This window comes from Uloborus diversus, chromosome 8 (assembly GCF_026930045.1).
Source record: "Uloborus diversus isolate 005 chromosome 8, Udiv.v.3.1, whole genome shotgun sequence".
NCBI lineage: Eukaryota > Metazoa > Arthropoda > Arachnida > Araneae > Uloboridae > Uloborus > Uloborus diversus.
Genome location: NC_072738.1, coordinates 137,839,768 through 137,855,868, shown reverse-complemented (window position 1 = coordinate 137,855,868; position 16,101 = coordinate 137,839,768). Strand labels below are relative to the sequence as shown.

At 29.8% G+C, this 16,101-nt stretch overlaps 1 protein-coding gene across 1 annotated transcript in view; it reads right to left on the bottom strand.

Annotated features, from left to right (window-relative positions):
- LOC129228626 (hemicentin-1-like) overlaps positions 1-16,101 on the bottom strand; it is a 217,860-nt gene that overhangs the window by 82,314 nt on the left and 119,445 nt on the right. The window contains exons 41-45 of the mRNA XM_054863307.1: positions 13,483-13,764; positions 12,448-12,570; positions 11,726-11,890; positions 343-624; positions 91-213 (exon numbers count right to left, since the gene is read on the bottom strand). Of these exons, the coding sequence (XP_054719282.1) occupies positions 91-213; positions 343-624; positions 11,726-11,890; positions 12,448-12,570; positions 13,483-13,764 (975 nt within the window). The remainder of the gene's footprint in view (positions 1-90; positions 214-342; positions 625-11,725; positions 11,891-12,447; positions 12,571-13,482; positions 13,765-16,101) is intronic.

Genomic DNA, 16,101 nt, shown 5'->3' with positions numbered 1-16,101 from the left:
TAGCAAAAAATTTCGACACTTTAATAAAGAACATTAGAAATTTTATCACTAAATTTGAAATTTTAAAGTCTAAGAATGCGTTTATACTACCATTAGAGCCTTTTTTCCATGTTACAATAGGAACAGGAAATCCAGATGCTTCGCAATCCAAAGTCAGGTTAGCTCCTGCCAATAAGTATGTATCTTTCGGTTCTTTAAGCCATTTTGGTGGGTCTGAAAATAAAATAAAATTAAGAAAATAGTACTTTTTAACGGTGTAAAAAGCTATGCAATTTTTGTGTTAAAGCTCAAATCATTGCGTACTACATAACACATGCTAGAGACTATAAAAAACACCATCACCTTTTACTTCCAGCACTGCTGTAAAACGATCTGTACCAATTGGAGTTTTGAGTTCACAAGTGTAATTCCCACTTGTTGAGAGGGAAACGTTATCTATAAACAGAATAGAGTAATCAGTTGAAGTTTTAATCGTAAACTGTTGGTTTTGTTGCACTTGATGGCCGTTTCTGAACCATTTAAACTCCATTGGAGGTGTTCCAGAGATAGCAGTGCATGTTGCACTTGTCCTTTTCCCGGTAGTGACTTGGTCTGGAAACATTATCTTTTGAATCTGAGGAAGTTCTGGAAAATTAAAGAAACAATTTGTTTATGTACCAGGAGGAAATATAAGGAAAATCTTTAGCATAAAGTATAAATTTCTTACTCTTGTGTTCAATAAACATAAAACCTTAATGTAACCTAATGAATAAATAAGTAAAGTATTGCAAATGTATGCGTGTTTTAGGATTATATCGATTTAAAAAGCATTTTATTTTATCAAAATCTAATTTGATCATTACTACATATAAGACCGCGTGAGCTTAAATTGCATTTGGAAATCTTTCTCAAAAATACATATTCAATTATAAATAAGGTAATCAATAAATTAAAACATAAAGCTTTACTAAGCTGTAAATTTCATCTTGAAATTTTTAACACAATGTTAAAGTATTATTATTATTTTTTTTATTTGTTTCATTAAAGAAAGTGAAATATCATTGTAAAGTATCACTACAAATAGTGGGGGAAAAATCTTCTGGGAAAGTTTGAGCGCAAAAAATGTGTCAAATTCCGACATGAATTTTTGGCGAAATTAATAGTTTAGTTTTTTTCTAAAAATTAATAAAAAGAACCATACCAAGCAAAACACGCTAGACGTTCTATAGGATTATCATATTAAGAAAATGAAAATAATAATTTGAAACTCCCCGCCTCCCCTCAAGCTCTCCCAAAATGAATATTATGTTTATTCAAGCATTTTTTTGCGATACAAACATTTCAGTCAACATAAACATCAATGTTTAAAGTTGTGCGCTACTTTTAAGAAAATCACGTTTTGATTCCGGGAATCGGAAATATCCTATCACTATTTCTTTAAACTTATATACGTATGCTGATATACTTTAGTAACTTGTTATTTTGAAATACAAATTTGACAAAATACATAAATTTTGCAGTCAGAGCAAGAATACATGAACTTTTATTGCTTTTGTTTTTATGTAATTATTTTCGTAACTCAATAACGTAATTCAATACTATTTTCTATTTAGCGTACTAGAATGTTGAAAGTATTTCTGAAAAGAGTTCCTCTTTCGTTAAAAATTATAATCTTAAAAATAATAAAAACTAACAGGTAACAGCTTTGCTAATATTGTGATATTAACTTGAACAATAAAGAAGTGGATTTCTAAAGATAATTTAGGTTTTTTTAGTTTTAACTTTACGCAAGATTTGATAATTAGTTAAATTAAAACGTTAAGATGCAAAACCTGCAGTACATGTAATAGGTCTTAAATATATATATTTATTGAAAGAAATTTAGGATTTCAAGAGAAAATTAAGGTTTTTAAAAAGAGTTCTGAAAGAACGTATTGAAGGATGTTTATCGCGAAAAATATACAATGAAAGAAACGTAACTTGAGTAGTATATTTTTTATAAATATTTTAATAACTTTTGTCAAGTAATGCATCCTGATAGACTCGTTAACTTTATTCTTTGTAATAGCATGAACATTCTAATAATACAATTTGGTGTGCATAGCATAATTCTCGCAACAAACAAATAAACTGTATCATCAGTAAGCCTATCATCGATTTTAAAGCATTAATATAATGCTTATGGATACCAAAACAAGTAATCATTATTAACTAACAAACCACTTATTAAAGGAGTCTGTTAACATCTATGTACACATAGGAAATACAAAAGAAACGCGAAAGTTAACAATTGAAAGTAATTTTAAGCATGTATAAAAGGCATGTTTTATAAAATTTTAAAAATATCAAAAGTGTATCTTACCTGTTTGATATGCTGCTCCGTATTGCAGAATCAGTCTAAGTACTAAAAGATATTTTGCGATATTGAACATAATAATACTATTAACCACCACAGTATAGATCAGTAGTTAGGCAGTCTGTGTCCTGTGCTATTGAAATGGGGACGCTAATGAAAATTTTCAGAATATGGTCTTGGATGGGATGAGAGCGCCACATGTTGTCAGGAAAAGAAAACAAAATACATAAAACATTGTAAAGCACATGGATGCATTTACTTATGCATATAAACTAATTTTTATTTATGAAGTCCATTTAAAAAGTGTATTTGAAACTTTAAAAATGGTAGAACATCATTGCATAAGAGCTTTTGAACTTCTTTTTATCAAAAATGTTACAATAATGGTAGTGACACTAAAAATAATTCAGTCTCCAAAATATAAATTTAAATACTTTATGCTTAAACTATTTTCAAATACGCAGGAGTAAAATATTTTGTGATAATTTCTAAAAGCTTTGAAAATATTAATGTTAGATTAAAAAGTAACTTCTTACATGTATAATATGGGGCTTATAAGTACCCATACTTTTTTTTAAAGAATTAAAAATATTTGATTGATTAAAAAGTTTCCCTCGAAATATCATATAAGAATTGAAAATACTGTCTCAATAAAACACGGGTGAATAGCGACTGCTTAACGTTAAAAGTTTTATTGCTCATCCCAAGTAAAATGGATTCAACTGTTGATAAAATTTAATTACAGTAACATTTTAAACAAATATTGAATCAAAGGTTTTATTTCAAATTACACATAGTCTATTATCTCAATAAACTTTATTATTTTCACAAGGAAGCACAAAAAAGCAATAACAACTCATGTTACGTAAATTTAATAAGCATATTAAACTACCAAAATATTTTCTCCTTTTTACTACAATCATAACTGCAACAAAATTTGAGCTAAATACGAAGACTTGAAAACCAATGGTGTAAATTCACATCAGCGGTTTGCAGCGGTTTTCATTTTCAACCTGTACTAGTAGTTAAAAGCCAAATTTCTTGCGCAAAACAAAAGTAATAAATTAGTAAGTCATAATTGAACATTAAGCAACAAATACTCAAGCGGGATTGGGGAGGGGGTTAAATTTGTGTATCAGTTTTGAAAGTTACGATTCAATTAGTTCATATTTTTGTCTTGAATAAAGGCTTTACTTGAGCCTAGAGCAAGTACATTGTACAAGTATTTCTAAGAATATAAATCATTTCTAGAAAACAATGTTAGTCACGAAGGTTAAAAATATAGTTTTACTAGCTGACCCAGCCACGCGTTGCTGTGGCAAAAAATTTGGATTAAAATAAACATTTATTCATTATTTTGATAGAATCAAATAAATATTTTTAATAGAGCTTAAAATAGTATAGTCGATTTTAAAACATATGAGATTGATAATGGGCGTGATTCAATGTAAAAACGATTCATAAATGTTGCTGCAAAATTATGGGCAGCTGATGTGGCCAATTTCTGCCAGTAACATGTCATGCCAAAACCCGGAAAGTTTTCTGATGAAAGTTAATAACCTTCCTGAAATTATCTGGGAAGCCACTTGAAAAATTCGAAGATCTTCCCGTTTGGAGCTAGTCGTGTTTCTGGAACTTAAGTGTAAACTTAGGAAGGGATAAAAAAAAGCTTCGCACCTTTCTGATTTATTAAGGAACTTCTATAATCAGTAATACAAACATAGCCAAAGCTTAGCCAGAACTGCAAGCAAGAATCGAAAATTTTTACTCAGTAACGTTTCGGATTTTTTTTTTTTACAGTGCAGGCTGAAGAAAGAACTTATTGAATTCAGTAAGTACTAACTAAATTTTCTATAGAAAAGCACTATACTTACGCTTAGTAAATTTTGTGAGTATGATTTTGGCCAAAAAAAAGCAAAAATAACTTGAAAGTGATAGTAAATATCGAAACTGATTGTAAAATAACCGAATGTAGAAACTAAGCGTAAACCACCATACACTTTTAGATTCTACACTACATTTTATTCACCTATGCTCTCTCTATAGTTTGTAATCAATAACTTTTTTACAAAATACACTAACTAAATTAAAAACATATAAAAATTAAATTTTTTCAATGAAGTAGATAACATTGACTTCGAACTATTGTTTCTATTATTTGAAAACTGAAAACTGTCTAATCACTAAGTAGTGCACAATGTTCTTGCTTAACCAGTCTTTTTCTAATACGAAAAGTATGATAACTTTCCATTTGTGAGTAGGCGATATATGGTTGCCCATGAGTGAAATATTTATGTTTCAAGTCCAAACCGAAAGAAGACATTGTTTGTTTTTGAGATCTATTTATGGTCTTTGCAAAAGCTAAACGAATCAAAAATTGAAGCCTTTCAAATGTGTTTGAAAATTATGACGCTATTAATGGATTACGTGGCAACACAAACATTTCTCCTTTAAACTTTCCCGTCAAAATTGTTGATTTTTGATGAAGAAACGTGTACCGTTGCGTAAGGTGAGTTTAAATCGCGAAAAAGAATAAATTGTTGAGCCAATTTTCAACCGGAAATCGTGTAGTCGCATTCCTGGTGTATCCAGGGAATTAAAAAATTCAGTTGAAATGTTTACTGCTTTGTTTTCATCGACAACTGTATAGGCTTGTTCAGCATCAATGGGAAGCTTTTTTTTCCAGCCGTCAGTAATGGCTTATTATTCGCAATAATTGTAGCTAAGACAGCGTCATTGCTCTGTTGTTATACGTTGCAAATCAGTGTTAACTAAGTCGGTGGCCCAACTATCAAGTGACGGCATATCATAATAACTAAGAGGCAAATTTGAAATTGAAACGCAAAAACCTTCAGTTAAAGATAAAGCTTCATATTCATCTCTGGTGTAAAATCTGGGTTTGGAGATTTGTGTGTTTGTTAAACTTTTTGAAATACGTCTTCAAACGTGAAAGTTATATAGTTTCTCCTTAAAAAATGATGATTGTGTTGGATAGTATGTCGTCAAAATTGTTTTAAACAGTTGACGAATACTGTTTCAAACCTGCATTAGAAAGTGTCAACTCCCAATGACTTTGTGCGACCAATAAACACAATTTGCGACATGCTTCGGGATATGTATTTGAGAGTCGACAATTGACGATCCACAAATATTCCTGTCTGTTCGGGAATGTTTACCGAAAACAAAACTGCTACAAAACCAGCGCGATTACAGAGGCAATTATGATTTTAAAAAAAATTAATTTTATCTGGGAATAGACTCTCAGTTAGTTTACTTTTTGTCACAACGGCAGTGTAGAATTTGTCTGGCTATTTGTTGTACTGTATATTTTGATACAGTTCAGTTTCACCGGTTCCAATACCCAGCAATTGCTTAGAAAATACTTGTGGGATTAGATTATTTTGCGTTTATACTCGCATGTTCATGGTCAATCGCATTATCTAGACATTACTCTATAAAAACGATTGTTTTAAACATGCGTTGATTACATCGGAATAACTGGTAATGTCTGCCGGAAGTCCCCAGACAGTATTCAGACAACTTCGCCAAAAAGTTTATCGTTGCCATTCAAATCTTGCACAATCCTATGATGTGCTTCGAATAAATGCTTTTACTCATGAGCCATAGTACACTTATCCCAAAATTTAATTTCACTCTCTTGCAACAATATAGCCATTCCACGTTTTTTTTTTCCTTTAAGGTTACACATTGCGTTTTGTTTGTTATGAAAATCTAGTAGACAACTTTAAAACTGAATGTGCTGTTCGTCTACCATCTAAAAAAAGTAGCAGCAATGCCTGACGATGCAATTGTCACTGCAATTTTCTTTTGCGAGCGTATCTTTGCAAGAATGAATGATATTAAAATTCTCTTGGGGAACAAAATAAAGAAAATAATTGTTTTCCGCTTAAATTCATTAACCTTCCTGAAATTAACCTGGAATGTTTTTGAAGAATTCAGTAGTCTTCTTCGTGAAAGGCAGTTATGATTCTGGCACCTTCAGAGAAGCCTAACGCAGGTTTAGTATTATGGCCTGGAACCTTCCTGCTTTTCTGAGAAAGCTCTCAAAGCATTAATGCACGCATTGCCAACGCGAAGACAGACTCTCAAGCAGGTATCTGGAATAAAACTCCTCTGCAATTCTTACATAACTTCTTAATCCAGATATTTTTTCGCACTCATTGGGTGTTGAGTCAATCTGGGCGAACCATAATCGCTCTCAAACCGATACACCTATTAAATACGTTTAGTTAATCTTGATACTGGTGGAGAAAAATATTTTTCACAACGGTGTGAAATCTGCAATTTGTAGCAATTCAAGGATACGTTTTGAAAAATATAGTTGATTTTCTCAGGAAGTGAATAATAACCTGTAATATCCCGAAACGTTATATGGAAATTCTAAGCAACATTTCTAAATTTTTTGTCATGGTGTTTTTAGTAGTAAGTCATACGATGTTAGAGTTATATCGATTAATTAACTTACACCGACATCTATTAGGAATTTTTAGAACTAAACAATTAATTCACACTATTATTGCATAATTAATATGAAATTTGCAATAAAAAATTATAAAAACTATCCTATCTTTTAAGTTGAACCAAATGACACATAGATATGAAATTTGAGAAAAATCGGTTGAGTAGTTTCGGAGTTTACCCCGAACAAACATCCTGACACGAGATTTTTATATATATAGATATGAATGCACAAAAACAATAAAAGTATGCTATCAGTTAATTGCAGTTTGTATAAAATGTTCACACTTGAATTTTTAGTTACAGTAACTATAGCTTCAATCATATGTAAATAATATCTGTATAGAGTTGCATTCTATCTCAGTAAAATTTTAACCCTAAAAAAGTAAATAATGCCAATACTGATAAAATTATGCGGAAAAATGCTTTTAATACTCAAAACTCCATTTTTTAAAACATTGCATAATGAGAATAATTGACATTAAGTTAAAAAATGCATGAAAGAAAATCAGCGATTGAAATGCAATTATTTTATTGAACAAAAATCACTTATCGAACTTTTAAAAACGATGATTATTATTCTTGCATCATTATTAATTGCATGAAACGGCCACTAGAATATCCTTCAAATGTATCTATCGTGCGCAGATTCTTTTAGAAAATTTCAACTTACTCGAAAAAAGCACCGCTTACCGCTTTCCTGGCAGAGAAGTAAAAAAAAAAAAAAAAAAAAAACACACACACGCACACAAGCACAAAACAACTAAGTATTGCCATTAAATGAATATTGATCTAATTCCAATGTAGTAAAAAACAAGTTAAAAACTGTCGCCAACAAGAAAAAAACCCTGCGATATAACTTTGTTTTTAACAGAAAATTCAGTCAATTAATCAAAGTAACAAAAAAATCAGTATCTAAGTATAAAATAAAATAAAATAAAATAAAATAAAATAAAATAAAATAAATAAATAAATACCCCCCCCCCATAAAAATAGGAAGCAAAAAGTCTTTTCAGTCGTGCATACTTTCAATACATCCTTTCAGGAGATCAACTATTCAAGTATTAAGATGAAAACTAAAACATGAAGTAGAAAACAGGTACATCACATTTACGATGCTCATAGTTTCAATTATTTCTTTTTAAAAATACGTGCATTGCTTTCTGTTACGACTTAAATATACTTTAATATTTAGCATTACCTTAAAATCACATTTCTCAAAGGATAATCATATTGAGTAATATAATTTTAGTAGCTATCATTAAACCAAAAATCAGTGCTTTAGCATGATTTCCCTTACTTCAGATTTAAAATTCATTTTAATATCATGTAAATTAGAAATTCAACTGAGAAAAATATTCAGCATTACATTAAAATTTCAAAATATAATAAGTATGCAAAGCGCATGTATTGCCGAATATAAACTGAAACTTTGGTAATCTTGGATCCCGTTCTTTATTGTTTACTGCTGTAGCTATGTGAACGTAGGTACACTAAGCTATATTTTGAAAATATTCAATCCCTCTGAATGGATAAATAATTCGTCTGATTTACGACAGAACATTTAGGCACGCAGATTCAAACGCAAGACAGATTTTAAATTGCGCTTAATTTTCAATGTGAACTATACTCACAATCGGTAATATATAAATAAGTACATAAATTGAAATTAAGCGAAAAAAAATTAATAATTAAAAAAGAAAAACAAAAAACGAAAAAGTTAAAAAAATTGTTTCCACTGTTGGATCAACTCGTTTTAACTTTAGAATCCGATACAACAAATATATTTACTGGCGCAGTACCTTTCTTTGTGGTTCTTGAGTCAATAGATGTCAAACAAAGTTAGTAATTAGGTTTGAAAAGACCAATGCAATTCATCCAAAAAAACCTGATGGCCTTGCCTTGGATGATTTCTAATGCATGTATTTCAACGCAAATTTTAAGATTATTGTTTGAAGCTTTTATTGACCATAAAACTGCAAACATAAAGCGCGTAAATGTTTCTTCTGACGAAATTAAATACAGCTTCAGTACATTCTGCATTAATGGGGAAAATAACTAGAGTAAAATCTGCAACAAAAATTAAATGCTTACAAAAATAGTTTTCATATGAAACGAAAATCTTCCAGTTGCATTATAGAGTAATGAAAAAAAAAAAAAAAAAGTCGAAGATAGAATGAGACATTGATCGCTTCTATAAAGTTTTTTTTTTTTTTTTTTGATAAGCCTTCTTTTTTGAAACACTTTCTGACACATATTTCTCACTTTGAATGGAACATGAAATTTTTCTCAGACATTTGCACAGTTCCTTGCTCTAAGCATTATTTGTAATAACATTTTTTGCAAGTAAACAATTTTCTTTTTTTTTGAAATAACATCGCTTTTCATTACATTGGACTAAATTCAGAGAAAAATGGACACAAAACTTTTTAAAGTCCTTTGTTGAGCAAATTATTGATTAAATAATTTTTCTTTAAAACAAATACGGGAAAAGAACGTACATCTAAAATTCGTCAAATATCACACGGTGCGCGTTAAAATACCAGTTCGCACAGTGAAAATGTCAGCTTTAAGATTAGTAGAAAGAACATTTTCGACATTATTCTAAAATAGCGTTTGCGTTGACGCATGGAAAAGATGCTTTAAACGTTGATTTTCCAGTTTAATGTACTTATATTTACATTCTTTGACATAGCGTTGTTTTGGTACGTTACCACAAACTACCAGTTTTGTATAAAACTGGTAAGAAGACTGGTTCTAGAATTAGAAAATTTAATCTTTGCTCGAAATGAGACAAACTTTCACACTATATATTCAGAATAAAAATATAAAACAAAATCAGTGTCAAAAATGAAAGTACCGAATTGTATTTCTTTCAAGAGAGCAACCGAGAAATAGAAATGCGTCGGTAAGGATTTTTCTGTACATCGGTTTTCTTTACAGTAACTATTCCATTGCGGCAAAGCAAACTTTCCGATTTTTTTTCCATACCACCGGTTTTCTAGTGTAACATATCAAGTTATCCAAAGAGCATTTTCGTTAAATTTTTTTTATACCAACTCTTAAACCTTTAAAAACATTACTCTTTTTTTTCAGATAAATATACGTAAAAATAAAAAATATTGTGCAGATTTTTTTCAGATAATTGGAAAACCGCTCTAACATAATTCAATTTCAGCATAGGACTAAAATTACGATCTTTTAAGAATTTTTTTTTATCTAGCATTACTGAACATTAAAGCCACACAATTTTAGGATGTTTTGATGAGAAACAAGCGTAGAGAAATATAAACAAGAACTTCAAAACAATTAAGAATTACATGATACGCTCAGTGCGACATTCGTTCTTTCACTGTAAAAACGATTCAGAAACGTTCCTGGAAAATAATAGGCAGCTGATGTGCCCAATTTCAGCCAGTAACATATCTTGTAAAAACCAGGAACGTTTTCCGATAGAAGTCAGTAACCTTTCTGCAATATTAAGAAATCTCCCATATTAAAGCCAGACGTGAACTTTCTAGAAAAATTAAATAGGTTTAATTTATTTGATTAGAACTTTGCTGACTTACCAAGAAAGCTCCAGAAATATTAGAGCAACAACGGCCAAGCTACGCGAAAATTGCAAGCAAGAACCAAGCATATTCCTTGCCTCGCAAAGCTGTAGCTATCCAGTGACTTATTTGCTCCCATTGGAAGCTTAGTCAATCCGGACGGTCCATGAGCAATCTAAAGCCGAAACGCTTAATAAACACGCTCCGTCAATATTTAAACTGGTAGCAAAAAATATTTTTCACACCAGTGCAAAGTCTGCATTCGTGCATCTTTTAGGAATTCAGGAAACTGTTTCCGAAAATACTTGATTTTTTGGGCAAATAGGTGAAAACCTCTGAAATCACGAAACGTACCACGGAGATGACCAGTAACGTTTCGGAATTTTTTTACAGTGTTCAAAACACACATTTTAAGAAAAATAAACAGGTTATTACATTTAGTTACAGAATGTATATATCTATTAATATGTCCAATTAAAAATGCATTTTATACACCAACAAACATTTCGTTGCTATGTTACAAACGATATGGTCTGAAAATAACAGTAATTTGTACCTATATTGTGAATCATTTGTGCCCATAGCAATATTTCAGGAATTATTTTCTACGTACTATTATTTATAATTAAAATTCTCGTTTCCATCAAACTAAGTTTAATGAGTTCATGCAATAAGAATCGGGGCCTGATCACAACATTCAACAAATGCTACTCTGAAAAGTGATTCTGAAAATACATTTTCGATTATACAACATAAATTTCACTCGATTGTTTTAATCTCAAGTGTTTTCATGAATTCTTCAAAAGAAGGTAACCCAACTTCCCACTTTTGTTTCCTTTTTATTAAAAAAAAGACGAATACTTAAATACATTGACTTTTCCGCAAAAGTAAGCTTATTTTATTTGGCAGTTTTGGAAACCTGTGTAGAAAAAAAAATCTAAATTGAAAAATGTCTTACTTTAGTCAAAATTCGGCTATAACTTTGCAATTGTAATAATTCAATTGTTTTGATGAGAGAAAAAAGTTTCATAACACTAGTACTTTGTTGATTTCTTTTAGTTTAAAGTCATTCTACCTTTTTAATTTGCACTTTTATATGGAACAGGATTTTGTGCAATGAAATACTTTCGTACGATGACTGGAAAAATTGAGAATGCAATGTATCACTGTAACTGTTTACATCAAATGCAAGAAGAAGTAAAATATTAACGAGGGTATAATATTTTCCTTTTTTAACCCAAATTAAAAAAATAAAATAATAAATAAATTATGTCACAACGCGTTTGTAAAATAAAATCAAGTTCACATCAAAAATGCAATGACAAATAATTTTCGAACTACAAATATTGAAACACCTTACCACTAACAGTGATTAAAATGCCATTTGTTTCAATAGACTGAATAACATTAGTCGCAACACATTTATAGAAACCTCCGTCTCTTGGTGATGCAGTTTTTATTTCAAGAAGACTTTTTCCGGGAAATTGCTTTTGTTCTTGCACTGTCTCAAATGTTTCACGAATGCCTTTAAAAAGAAAATTGAACAGTATAAATATAGAAAAATTAAAATAAAATGTCCTAGATCTCTACGAATGAGTGAATGATTCAGTATTTGAGATAAAACTGATAGTAAAACCCAAAATATATATGAAAAAAAAATGTTAGATTTGATGCAGGTAGTGTAGAATTGTGACGAAGTATGTTACGTTTATAAATACAAAATTTTTTAAATACAAATATTTTGAAAGATGAAAAAAAAATTTAATTAAGAAAAAAGTAGAAACTTACACATAGGAAAAAACATAGAAACAGACAAGGTAGAACCCATGAAAAAAAAATTCCTATCGGAAAATTGTGACATCGTAAAGGTAGTAAACATTGTAGTGAACTAACGCTAGTTATCCCCGAAACTGTAAGGTTTCAGTTATATATTGTAATCACTCGCGTTTTAACGCAACGTAAAGTTTATATAAAACTAGAATTATTTACATTTTTGATACATTTGCACCATATTTAACTAAATTTTAATGCAGTAAACCCCTTAAAAATTTTCGACAGGGAATAACTAAACATAATTCTTACCGTCTGATGTTTTCTTCCACGTCACATTCGGTAATGGATGCCCAGTAGCTAAACATTCCAGCGTTACGTTTATGCCACTGTTCAGTGCCATGTCTTGAGGTTGTTTCACCCATCTCGGTGGTTCTAACAATGAAAAAAATAATAAAGTGGTATTATGTCACTTATTTTGTAAATGCAAAAAGTGCTTTAAAAAACTTTTTCTTTTTCAATTAAAAAATTAAATTATTCTCCCAAAACGAAGATTGAACTAACATTGTTCTGTATACGGTTTGTTTTCTCAATAGAAATATGAAACGAAAAAAAAAAAAAAAAAACACACACACACAGACACACGTTTTTAAAAACTACCAAATGGTACTGATGAACCATTGGTGGTAGAATGGTAACTAAGACATTGAATGGTAACTAAACATTATTTCCGTTAATGGTTATAAGTCGAGGTGGTAGTAGAATTTTACTTCTACAAATGTAAATTTCGTTTTAAAAATGTTACCGGGTAAATTTATGCAGTGAAAGCAGCAAATGTGTCCTGCGTCGTCACAGAAAAGGCACACACCGGACTTAGTTACAATAAATGTTTGCCTCATAATTGAAGAAATTGTTTCCTGTAACTGGAAGCCCTCTGTTTAGCTTTCACTACCAATATGTGTCTCGATTTACATTTTCTCATGGAAATTAAAGGCCAGATATTTTTCAAGTGAAAGTATCAAAATTTAATATTCATTATTTAATGCTAGGTAGTAAACAAAAAAGTATTTACAAGTTAGAAAGGGGTATACAAATGCAACACTCATTTTAAAATTGCGAAGTCTTTTCAGCTTATAAGGAAAACTCTCACAAGTAAAACTAAAGCAAAGGATTTCAATTTTAATTTATATCAACAAATAAAATATTCTTTAGCGCATGATACAAGACAGAGTAACTGCAAAAATAACGGATTTTAAATCAACAGTTGAAATGATATAAACTAAATTATTCGTATGAAGAAATATGTTTTTCGTAAAATAAAAATAAGAAACTTTGATACTAACATACCCTTTACTTCGAGAAATGTTGTATAAGAATCTGCTCCGGTTGGACCCAGTAATTCGCATGTAAAATTTCCGCTGGAACTTTGATCAACTTCTTCTAAAAATATCATTGAAAAATCATTGTACGTTCTTACGTTTACTTTTTGGTTCATCTTCAAAGGGTGTCCGTTTTTATACCATTTGAACTCCATAGGAGGTACACCTGATATTGCTGTGCAAGTAACGCTAGTTTTAGTTCCTGATATAACTTGGTTTGGAAAGAGAAACGGCTGAATCTTTGGAGTGCCTAAAAATTAAGCAATAAATAATGTCAGAATGCACGAGAATGTTAAAATCAATATTGTATTTAACACTTTATAAACATAAAAGAAATAGAAAAGAACTAAATAACTTACACAACCAAAAATAGGCAAGACATGTAATATATTGTCCACAAAAATAGCAAATTTAAACTACACAGTTAGAAGAAATTAGTAAAAATTTTTTTCTGAATTTGCAGAATGGTTCATACTTTTCGAGTAGTATTATGATTTATCTTTTTTTTTATGATCTGAAAAATTGTATTATTCTCTTTTTCTGAAAAGCGTCACTCTTCTTGAAAATATAAAATATGTTTTGAAAGAAAGCCCTTTAAACTACTTCGTTTTATCTGATTGCATTTTATAAGTTGTTTAATGTGCTGATTGCATATTGAGTTGAACTCATTTTAAAAATATTTCTCAGCGAATAGCTCTATATTAAATGAATACTAAGCCATATATTTTTTCCATAAAAATTTAAAAATCTCCTTATTATAAATATCAATGTACATATGTAAAATATGGTTTTAAATATAAGATTTTTTTATGGAAATATGTAATAACTTCTAAACAGTTAATGCTTAACTCATTACTTAGAGAACACATACTGCAATGCAATTATAGTTGTTCATGTTTTTCAATTAAGTTATTTGTTTTCAACATTTATCTTAAAATTTCACTTTATCTTTGGTACAAGATTTAAGAAGGAAAAACGGACTTGCAATTTGATTCAAACACAAGCAATTTCAAAACTGCACAAAAGCAAAATGTCTACAACTTTACTTCATTATTATTGAGATGAATTTTCAGAAAGGGTTTATATACTTCTGCATATTCATATATATAAAAGTAACGAATTGTATCATATATTTGGGTAGAGTAAATTTTGTTCTTTGAATAATATCTCAATGCATTTTAAAGAAAATAAAAGTATCTTTTAACTTTCGAAACTTCACAAGAAATTATAGTAAAATTATAATTGTGTAATTGTATCACTCACCAGTTTCGTAGCTCCAGCAATTCAGAGTCATGAGGATTACAATAAATACAATATGCAGCTTCTGCTTCCATACAAACATCATGATTTCAGAGATTTTCAAGTGATATAAATAAAACTTATTAGCGCAGTCAACTTATCCAGTTAATAAATGTATACGTCGAGATGCAATTCGAGCAGCAAAGTCAAACGAAAAGATGCAAAAAACGCTACTATATGTATTTTGTCGTTAGTGCTATACACAGTATAGGAGCGCCACGTATCGTCCAAAATTGGAATTAGAATTTTCGCGTAGTATGTTTCTTATACTTTTTGAAGAATAATATTAAAGAAAAAAATAACAATAAAATAATTGATATCACCAAGTTGAAAAAAAGGGGGAAAATGCTTTCGAATACACATAGGCAAGCTTAAATTAATTGAGAGTGTAAAAATAGTAGTTCAGATGCAATCTGACTCAAAATGTTGCTGTTTTTTGTTGAATTGAAAACAATACATTTACAAATCATTAAGTAAAACTGTTAAAAAATAAGCAAATAAAAAAATTGAATACGACTACACTAGGTACTTGCTAAGCATTTCTTATATTTTTTAAAATGAAAGTAAAAATATAAAAGAAATCGCCAACCTTTAGATCTTTGCCGAAGAGATGTAAAAAAAAAAAGCATGACACACCATGAATCTGCAAATTTACTTTAAAAACCTGAGAACAAATATATTCTTAGCAATAAGACAAAATATTTATGATCAGCTAAAAACAAGTTGCTTGCAGTGGTTTACTCGAATAATTCCGAAAGCATTCGTATATACCTTCAAAATAATTTGTGGAATATTCGTTAGTAAAAGTTAAACAAAATATTTTAAATGCACTGCAACAAAATATTGAACAAGACATCGTCTTTATCAACATTAGTTACGCATATTGCTAAATTCAACTAGATTTTCTAAAATAATATATAACGTAGAAAAAAAGGAACTCTGAATTTCATTAAATACTGATTTTAAAGCAAGGTTTCAGCAACTTTATCGCAAAACTCATCTATTTTTTTCGCAAAGCATGTAAAGAAGCTCAAGAAGAAAAATATTTGCAAATGTTTATAATTAACAAATTGAACAAAAGTGATGCATTATTATTGGAGTAAATAATCATTTTTACTTTTGTAAAAAAAACATCCATTCCATAGTTTTAATATTCACTAACATAAGAATACTGTATAGTACACATTTGCGGGAAAAAGTAATTATAAAACGATTCCAAAGAAGTTATCAATTGATTGATTCTTTAAAATTAAACCTTTCAATGCCAAAGCCCCAGTGTTCTAAATCG